The sequence below is a fragment of the Gossypium hirsutum genome, chromosome A06 (genome assembly GCF_007990345.1).
Source record: "Gossypium hirsutum isolate 1008001.06 chromosome A06, Gossypium_hirsutum_v2.1, whole genome shotgun sequence".
NCBI classification, from domain to species: domain Eukaryota; kingdom Viridiplantae; phylum Streptophyta; class Magnoliopsida; order Malvales; family Malvaceae; genus Gossypium; species Gossypium hirsutum.
This window is the reverse complement of record NC_053429.1, coordinates 125,078,476-125,089,389: the sequence shown is the minus strand read 5'-3', so window position 1 is coordinate 125,089,389 and position 10,914 is coordinate 125,078,476. Positions and strand designations below refer to the sequence as shown.

General features: G+C 30.9%; 1 protein-coding gene across 1 annotated transcript; it reads left to right on the top strand.

The window, feature by feature from the left end:
• Positions 1–6,403: 6,403 nt before the first annotated feature.
• On the top strand, positions 6,404–8,327 carry LOC107934626 (berberine bridge enzyme-like 21). The gene has a single exon (XM_016867100.2). It carries the CDS (start codon positions 6,523–6,525, stop codon positions 8,110–8,112), a length of 1,590 nt encoding a protein of 529 aa, XP_016722589.2. The 5' UTR covers positions 6,404–6,522; the 3' UTR covers positions 8,113–8,327.
• The last annotated feature ends 2,587 nt before the right edge of the window (positions 8,328–10,914 follow it).

The following is a 10,914-nucleotide window of genomic DNA, read 5'->3' as shown; positions in this document are numbered from 1 at the left end:
GTGCGAATGCTCGTAAGACGTATGGGTAATTATTACTGGTAATCGAAAGTGATAAAACTGCAGTACGCGCGATTTCATGCGTTTTGATATTTTGGGCTTAATGGGCCAAACTGGGTTAATGGGCCAACGGGCCCAATTCGGTAAGAACACTCGGTAAGTGTTTCTGGCTAAACGTAATGGCTACGATATGCATGAAAACCTTAGAAATAGTTAGATATACTAGAGTACCCCTATGTATGCAAAATTACCATTATACCCCTATGTATGCAAAATGACCTCTATACCCCTAAGGTTAATTTTGTCTGAAAAGCATGATGAATTAAATCTGTATGATGTATGCCATGAATGTATATCTGTTGCATGGGGACATGGGTTATATTATGGAGGAAGCATCCTGGTGGCTATGCCACAAATTATCTGTTCTGGTGGCCCTGCCACGTATATCTGTTCTGGTGGCACTGCCACAAAATATCTGTATCTGGTGACTCTGTCACATTTTCTGCATCTGGCAGCCATGCTGCATATTTCTGTGGTGTGTAGCGGTTGGGTGGGTTGAGTAGTCTCCCCACATGGTGAAAGGATGGTATGGGGGTGCACATGGTTGGATATGGTTGGGTTTCTGCATAAGCATGATATATCTGTTCTGATCTGTTCTGGGCCTATGGGCTTTATTCTGAAATCTGTTCTAGGCTGAGGCCAACTTGTTTTAATTCTGTGGTTTGAGCTGATATGGGCTATGGTTGGGTTAATTTTACACACTGAGTTTCCCCAAACTCATCTCCTATTTTCATCCATGCAGGTAATCCCCAACCATAGTGGGCTTGGAGCTGCGAGGGATTCGAAGTGGCCACTCGTTCTGCAATATGGATTTCTTCTGGTGATTTGGACTTCAATTTTCTTTACTTTGATGATTTGGGTTTTGTTTGGTAATAAGGCCGCTTATGATTTTTTTTATTTGGGTTTTGATCTATAACTTATCATGATGATCTTAAATTATATTAACTATCAAAATGGGCTAGATCTAGGGTTCGTTTTCAAAAACATTAAGTGATTTCAAAATAACACGATTACAAGTAAGACTTCCGCTAAGCAAACATTTTCAAACTTAATCACTTTATTAAGATGGACTTAACCAAATGGTTTTCTCACAATTATATGAGATGTTAGAGTGTGGCAATGGCGGTGTGCATGTCTAGGATTGGATCCGAATAGAGCTTGGTACTTAAGCAGTCTGACAGACTCACCTCCTCTTTTTCTGGTTTCCTACCTGGTGCACAGCTCCCATTCACTTTAACCTATAATAAGAGTATCTTTTACATCACCAATTAAGTTTTCCAAACTAAATAATACGGAATGTTTTGTACGCATCAATGTGGCACACCGGATCCGGATGTAGCGTCTAGGCCGGGTTTGGGGTGTTACATTTAGTGGATTCAACCTCATCATCATCATTATCATCATCATAATAATAAATTAATGATCAGCACATAGAGTAATATCGTGCTGGACAAAAGCAAAGGTTAGAATGAGCAAGACAGGAATAATGGCATATATTAAACCGAGTTTGTTTACAAATACAATTCCACCAACAAATACATACTATAAATTATATATATAATCGAAGTAAGACTCAATACAGGATTGAAAACCGTAATTTATCCAAACAAGGTACACACATAATAGTAAAAATGAAGTCATAAATTATTTTTGAAGGTTGAAATTAAGTTATATATTTTTTAAAGTTAAAATACAATTTCATCACACACATAATAGGTTGGAACTATATATTTCTGTTTAAATGAAATTTCATCAATATTATTATAGCATAGTGTTAGAGTTGTGTGACCCAAATTCTAAGAAATGTTTGCAAGTCAAAGTTAAACAAAATATATTTTCTTTCTATAAGATTTAGTATTTATTATTATAATACATTTAGCATTTATTAGCATAGTTTATTTGACCTACTAATTTAGCTTATAAATAGGTTCTTTTACAACATTAGAAAATACACCCATTAGAGATTAGAACTCATAACACATTTAGAAAATTTTGTTTTTACATTTTAAGGGTTCTTTGTTTTTTGGGTTTTCGGGGTTTAGTTTTTATCTCCATCTTTTGTACTCTTCATTCTTTTGCCATTATAGTAAAATTATCTTTGTCCGTGGTTTTTTATCCTCTTTGGAGGGGTTTTTACACGTTAAATTTATGTGTTCAATTTCTCAATTTATTCCGCTATTTTTTTTTTTTTACTTCTTCTTAATTGGTTCGATCCTAACACATAGCAACTTGAATTTTTAAAAGAAAGGGCAAACTACATCTAAGGTTATTAAATTATTAGTAAGTTTACATTTTGATCGTTCAACTTCAAAAGTTACAAAATAGTCACTGAACTATTTGAAAATTTTCATTTAAGTCACTGAACTATTTGAAAGTTATTATTTAAGTCATTGGGTTGTTAAACCTTTTTTTTTAAGTTTGATTAGCGAGCTTTAGTGACAATTTGATAATTGAGATAGTGGATCAGTACCCATCAACGAGTAAAAAAACACATCTTAGATCCAAGTCAATATGATTGTTAGTGCCAGAGATCGAAGAAAAAAATTCCTTGGATTTTAGTTCGTAAATTTGTAACGTTTAAAGTTGTTTCATAAAAAAATTAAATTGTAAAAGAAAAGGAGAATGAGAGCTTTTGATTGTGCAAACGGTGGACTAACAGAGCAAGCCATACAACAACTATTTTAAAAATCTAATAACTAAAATTAAAACTTTTACTATTTTATAACTTTTAGAAATTGAACGACCAAAATGTAAACTTACAAATAATTTATTAACTTTGAGCGTAATTTACCCTAATATTATTATCAAATCTTCAACTTGGGCCACTAAATGCTTGAATTGCTATCAAATCTATAAAATTATTTTCATACTAATAGCTATATATATTATATCTTAATCTTTTAAAACAATCTCATTATAAGTTTTGTTCACATTTGATCTTCATAACATAATGCCTAAAGCTATCCATAGTTTATCCCTAGCCTATAAATAAGAGGATAATGCGCTTCAGAGCATTTAAATTCACATCCTCTTATATTGACAACAATGTCCATGCTAATCGAGCTAAGACTCAATCTGCTATTATATATTAAATTTAAATACAAAATTGTTATTAAATATAATAATAACATAATGTTTGAAATGGCCATCCAAAGTTCGGCGAATGCCCATTGATCTCAAACGTGTCTAATTAACCAAATCCCATTCATAAAACAAACACAATAGACCCCAAAAAGTATTTAAAAAAGAAAAAGGAATCTTTGATTTTTTTGATAAATTAAAAGGAAACTTGAAATGGACAGACAATTATCACATTACTCATTTGAAAAATGGAAAAGCTTTGGCACCGAAAATTAAGGAGAGAAAGAAATTAGATTTGGATTTTATTTTAAGTAAAATTCTATATATAAAGAATCTCCTTATATATATATATTTTTTCAAACTCAGAAACTTCTAATTAATTATATTTAATTATGGCCGGTTGAGTATTAATTTGATCGGCATCGACATTGTTGTCAATATAGAAAGACGTGAGTTCGAGTGTGCTGAAACATATTATCCTCTTATTTAGGGGTTGAGGAGGGGCTATGAGTAGTTTCAAACAATTATATTAAAAAAAGCATATATGATAAAAAAAACTATAATGAGATTAATATCAAAAAATCATACTTAATTGAGAAAAAAAAGATACTTAGGGTGTCCAAATTTATTCCATAGCCCATAAATTTTATGACTTTATCACATCAAGCTTATGGATCAAATTAGAGTTGCTTATGGATCAAATTGAGTTTCGATCTAGTTTTAAAAAAAATTTCAAGTTTAGGTCCATTTTTAGATAGACCCGTCTTGTCTAAGAAAATTTGTTTTGCTGTTTAAAAATTAATAAAATATTAAAAATATCTTCTTATATTAATATCTCATATATTTTTATAATTAAATTTAAATTTTAAAATATTTTTATCATTTAAATTAAACTCAAGTTGAGTCTGCTCAAGAGATAAATTTTTTATCCTAAACCTGGTCCAAGTAGGATTGAGCCTATTGAGTTAAGCAAGCTTTCCAACCCATAGAAAAATCTAGCTAGCACTCGATTATGATCATAAATATTGATAATTTTATATTGGTATAAATCTTAAAATTATACATGAATTTTGATTTGGTGCAATCATATAAATAAAATTTTGATTTTGATTCAATTGTGCACTTTTAAATAAATAACTTTATTTATATATTATATAAATATAAATACGTAAACACAAAATACTTTTATATTAATAATTATGTTAATAATTTATGAAAATTGAAGTCAATGAAAATTAAATGTATAAAATTACATAAAATCAAAATTCATATATAACATAAAACCTAAGTTATGTTCTATTGGTCGGATGTTTACCTTCTCCAAAATTAACTTAAATTCAGTTATTGTACCAAAATAAAAATCATAGAACATTGCACATATTTTGAAATTTATCCTTCTATATTTAATTATTTAATTTTAAACGAAGGGATCCAAATCAATGAACTTTTTTTAAAGATAAACAATGATAAATCATTCCTTTTCCATATTTTTATGATTTTTTAAAAAGAAAAAAATTATTAATTTGTTGGTAAATACAATTCGGAAAAATATAATAAACACTCGTCGTAAATGATGAAAAATAAAATTTACGATAAACTATAAAAATAGTCACTTGTCTCAGATTACATCTAAGTCACTTATGTTTGAAATGTTACGTTTTAGTCATTTATATTATCGTTTTGTACGCAATGGTCACTCTATTGTTAAACTCTGTTATCTCCCTAATGATAGTCCTACGCGACAGTCCAAATGAGTTTTAAATGCCAACTTGAATGTCCAGTTGTTGGGATGAAAATAGGTTTTTAGTTAAATACATTTAATTTGGACTGTCACGTAGGACATCCAAGTTGACATTTAAAACTTATTTGGACTGCCATATAGGACCATGTAATAGAGTTTAACAGTAGAATGACCATTTCGTAACAAAACGATAACGCAAGTGACTAAAATATTATAAATATATAATCTAAAACAAATAAAAATGACTATTTTTCTAATTTACCCTAAAATAGTATTTATTTACATTATACCGACTAATAAATATTTATAGTGGAGAAGGCACCATTTTTAAGATTTCCCAAGAATAATATATCCATTTCATCCATAATAGGCGCCGAAATTGAAAAGTCAAAATTAATTTTATTAATAATTTTTTTATTTAAATTTATTAGGCAAGCAGGTAACCACGTTACATTATGGGACCCTAGTTGCCCACAACATAAAGCCGTGTGCTGCTCAGTTCCTATCTCCCTAACAAATATTCCACTATTACTGATCTTATTCGATAAATGTATGTTGAAGATTTTTGTATTAAAAATTAAATTATATTTTTTATTTAAAAAATTAAATAAATTAATTCATGTAAATTAAATTAAAGAATAAATTATTTATTCTATTAAAAGTTTTATTTATTTGTACTGTTAAAAATTAATTATTTTATGTCAGAATAAGATATATTTAACTATTTTTTTTATTATTCTATCAGTTATATCAATCTTTAATAATAGAAATAAATGTAATTCTATTTGCTATTTAAATAAAAAGAAAAAACGCAACCCAATTTCTAATACAAAGATTTTTTTCTCAATATTTCTTTCTTTCTTAGGTTTGTCTTTGTCATTAAAGTTTAAGAATATTAAAAAAAAAAAAACTTTTCCATCCCAGGTTTTCTTTTAATTCGCTATAGAATAATAGGATAATAATAATACTATTTTATTAAAAAATAAAAAATTATTATTTATTATTAATGTATTGAGCATAAACATTTTTTAGTTTTCAAACAACTTTTAAGACTTTGGTTAGTCAACTCCAAGAAAAACCTACAGCACGTTAGTCAAATAACTTGTGTTTTAAAAAAATAAATAAATATAGAAAATATATAATTCTTTTAAGTAAATAAAATTTTGAACTTCAAGTTTTTAGTTTCATGTGAAGTTTAAGTATATTTATTATTATTCACATACTCTATATTTACACATTTTTCTCGAGTTTTACAGGCATTTATTTTTAACAATTGAGGCGTCTTCCCTCATAAACTATGCAGAGCTTTCCACGGAAGTTAAAAACAATCGATAATATTTTCGATTGTAAGGATTTAAATCGACGACAATTTAAATACCACTCTCAAAAAAAAATTTAATAATTAGAGTATAAATTAAATTATAATAAAAATACCCACTAATTATTATTTTTACATTTACACCCATAATGAGTGCCAAATATCAAGTGGATGTATTAATTAAGTGGATTTTTTTCTTAATTCATCAAAAAATAAAAAAAAATCTCCCACTTCCCAATATATTCTTATATATGCTACAAATAAGGCCATGTGACGATCAAGCTTACACTCAAACAAATGCCCCAAGAAAATATCAAACACGACAATGCCGAATCCAATGCGTCCGTACCTTCTTCTATCTCTAGTTTTCTTCTTCAACCTGTATCATTCAATGGCAGTTTCAGATCCTACTCATCAAGCCCTTCTTCAATGTTTAACCCAATCCATTCCCACTGACACAGCTTCCTCCATTATAGTCTCTAAATCCAACCCTTCATATACTTCTGTTCTACGTGCTTACATTCGTAACGCCCGTTTCAACACTTCTTCAACCCCTAAACCACTCATCATCATCACTCCTTTAGATGAATCCCATGTTTCCGCCGCCGTTATTTGTTCCCGAAAACTTGGGTTTCAACTCAAAATCCGTAGCGGCGGCCATGATTATGAAGGGTTGTCTTATGTTTTTGATAAACCCTTTTTTGTTCTCGATATGTTTAACCTCCGGTCAATAACGGTTAATATGGCTGATGAAACAGCTTGGGTCGGTGCTGGTGCTACACTCGGTGAACTTTATTATAACATTTGGAAAAATAGTAAAGTTCATGGTTTTCCGGCGGGGGTTTGTCCTACTGTTGGCGTTGGTGGTCATTTAAGCGGTGCTGGGTATGGTACTTTGATAAGAAAGTACGGTTTGTCGGTGGACCATGTCGTGGATGCTAAATTAGTCGACGTGAAGGGAAAAATCCTTGACCGGAAAGCCATGGGGGAGGACCTTTTTTGGGCTATAAGAGGCGGCGGAGCAGCCAGTTTCGGCGTTGTCTTATCTTATAAAATAAAACTCGTCCCTGTACCGAAGACCGTCACCGTTTTCAGAATCGAAAGATTATTAACTGAAAACGCCACCGATATAACATTCAAATGGCAAACCATTGCTCCGACGACCGACGAGAATCTGTTCATGAGAATGCTTTTACAACCGGTGACTAGAAACAAGAAAAAAACGGCGAGAATCACTGTAATCGCTTTGTATTTGGGAGATTCCGATAGTCTCGTGTCTCTTCTACAAAAAGATTTCCCAGAATTATCCATCGGAAAATCAAACTGTAATGAAACAACATGGATCGATTCAGTTCTATGGTGGGCTAATTTCGATTTAGGTACACCACCGACGGCTTTACTCGATCGGGATCTTAACGACGCCGGTTTTCTAAAACGAAAATCAGATTATGTTCAGACCCCAATCCCTAAATCTGGGTTAGAATCACTTTGGCAAAAAATGATCGAACTCGGCAAAGTCGGGATGGTTTTCAATGCTTACGGCGGCAGAATGGACCAAATCAAACCCGCTGAAACGCCATTCCCCCACCGTGCCGGAAACCTGTATAAAATTCAATACTCAGTGAACTGGGATGAACCTGGAAATGAAGCAGATAAGAATTTCACAACTCAAGCTAAATTACTTCATGATTTTATGACACCATTTGTGTCTAAAAATCCAAGGAGTGCTTATTTCAATTATAGAGATATTGATGTTGGATCTACTAAAAAATGGAGTTATGAAGAAGGGAAAGTTTATGGAGAAAGTTATTTTAATGGGAATTATGAAAGATTGGTTGATGTGAAGACTGCGGTTGATCCTAATAATTTCTTTAGGAATGAACAGAGTATACCACCTCGATCAAGTAAGATTTAGACACCCAATTTAGCAATTGTTTCCCAACATTTATGTATAACATAGTTTTTCTTTCTTTTTCTAATAATACAATGTTCTCGAAGGCTTTTATTGGTAATAATTTATTTTTTATTTTTTATATGTTCGGAATTTGTGGACGGTCTTTTCAACAATGTGGTTTTTAAGGTTCTATTCTGCATTCTTCTCATGGAAGTGCAACGTATCTTATCACGATCCTTCATACTTGTTGGTATTATATAGTTTTTATATTTAGCTTATGTAGCGATTTGTTTTAAACGGGTGAAAAATTTGTGTAGCAGCTAAATATATGGTGTAATACATATAAAATGATAAAAATATCATTATTGTAATGTTTGTCATTTTGTAAAATGGATAAGGTTTTTTTTTGTAATTTTTTAATTGAGTTAGAATTCATAAGTGATACAAATTCAATCAACTCTTTTTTTTCTATTAAGAAGGATAAAAACTATTACATAGTAATTAATCTAGGAAAAGATAAATTAGTAACATCTTCATGCAACACATTCAAAGCAAAATCAAGAGGTTGAGACCAAGAGGGAAATCCAATAATCATTGCTCCTCGACAGAACAAGTCTCGGATGGCATGAATGACATACAAATCCAGCAGCTATATCATCATAGTACCCTTGACATGATGTAGCGCTTCCAAACAATTTGTTTCTAACAACAGATCATGACAACCATTGATTATCCTGAAACATTATCAGGATTATCTAGTTGACGAGTTATTGAATCAATCCATTCAGACAACGACCCTGAAGATTTGGCACGACCTTGTTTTCTCCACACTTCAAACCTGCGCTTGGTTATCTCACGCATAGACGTATCAACTCTCCTCATTGCATGCAAAAGATCTTTTAAAAAAGAAGCAATAGAGTAGCCCACGTAATGGGCCTGGCCTACTAAGGTGTTGTCGTCCTCAATGATCACAGCTGTGTGATTTGGTTCTAGTAAGGTAGTAGCACTCATAACGACCAGATTGAAACTAGGTGAGACATGAGGCTCATTTTCCTTACTTTCTTCTACCTTCACTTCCTTGGACCGGTCTTTCTCAAGGATAGATTTTGACTCTTTTTCATTAGTCTTCGTGATTAGCCCACAATTAATTTGACTTTAACTTGAAACTTGATCAATTAACTCAAATTTAAACCCTATTCAATCTAATTTGATTATTAAAAGAAAGTCCAACAATAGTTTAAATTGAACCAAATATTAAATTCACTTTAATCTTAAAGAATTTCAAAATTATTTAAACTCATAATAACTAAAATTGAAAAACCCAAATGATTTTTATTGGCTTAGGGTGAGTTTGGATGGGTGGTGCGTTTACTTACTATTAGTATAAAAACAACTGTGGCGATGAAATACTGTAGCGATACTATATCGTGAGATAAAAAGTAACTAAATGAACCGCATTGCACCTAATCGCCCATCCAAACCCACCCATAGTCCTAAAATGGTAGAGGAAATTTGCACCGTAATAGCAAACTAGGTGTAAAATAAATTTTTAATAATATGAATGTGGTATCCACCATATTTATTCTGATTTAAATCTATCACACTTGGATTTTGTTTTGTAATGACCCGTTTTTGGTAAAATCGAAACAGTGATTTCGAGATCACAAATCTGTGGTCATAAAATTTATTTTAATATTATTTTATGGTCTATAGTATTTTAGAATTATGGAATAAAAATTTTGTTAAGAAATTTTACCATTTGTATGCTCAATTTGTGAAATAAGACTAAATCGCATAAAGTTTAAAAATTGTGTTCTATTAACTAAAAGTGTCAAATAACTATAGAACTTTAAAGTAAAGGTCCTTATTGAGTAATTAGATCATTAGAAGGGATAGTGGATGTACATGGAGTAAAATCATGAATAGTTAAAATTAGTGAGGGGTTAGTAAATTGTTGACTAAAGTTAAAGTAAATAAAATAAAATAAAATAAAAAACAAATAGTCATCTTCTTCTTTCTTTTTCAACCGAAAATATCAGCAAACTAAGAGCTTGGAAAGCTTGAATTTTTCAGCCACAAAGTCCCTTGCATGTAAGTGATTTTGGTGTTTGTTTTTGTTGATTTTTATGTTTTTGGAAATCTTGCAACTTAATCTAGCTAAAGAGTGGATTAATTTGCAAAATGGTTGTAATGCTAGGGTCTTGCCATGAAAGCATGATAGTTGTTTTTGAAGTTTAATGGAAGAAAATGAATCCTTGTTGTTAAATAGATAATTTTTGTTAAAGAATTTTTAGTGAAATTGTCAATTTGGGGTTAAAGTGAGAAATGTGAAATTTATGTGTTAAATGTGTGAATTTGTGAATTATATGGGCTGCTATGAGTAGAGGTGTTCATGGGCCGGGCCGGGCCAGGTTTGGGCCAGGCTCAACTAAAAAATCATGCCTATTTATTAGGCTTGGGCCGGGCCGGGCCCAAAAAATGGGCCTAAAATTGTCTAAGCCCGACCAGGATAAAAATACTAAAACCCAGGGCCGACCCGGCCCGCCCGTATTAATTTTTATATTATTTTTAAATATATATAATACATCAAAAATACAAAAAATATCAAAATAAATATTTCCCAACAAATTAAAAATAAATTTTAAAAAATATGTAGACTTAAATAACACTAAGATAAATGCAACTTAACAAGCAAATGTTTCTAAAATAATAAAAAATTAACAAATGACTTTAAAATAATAAGAAAATTAACAATAAAATAAATTTTATACAATATCCAAACAATAACAACAAAATAATAGCAACATAATAGTAAAATGGTAG

Bases quoted from the DNA above. Each gene is read 5' to 3' on its own strand.
- LOC107934626 (XM_016867100.2), top strand. From the start codon at position 6,523: ATGCCGAATCCAATGCGTCCGTACCTTCTTCTATCTCTAGTTTTCTTC.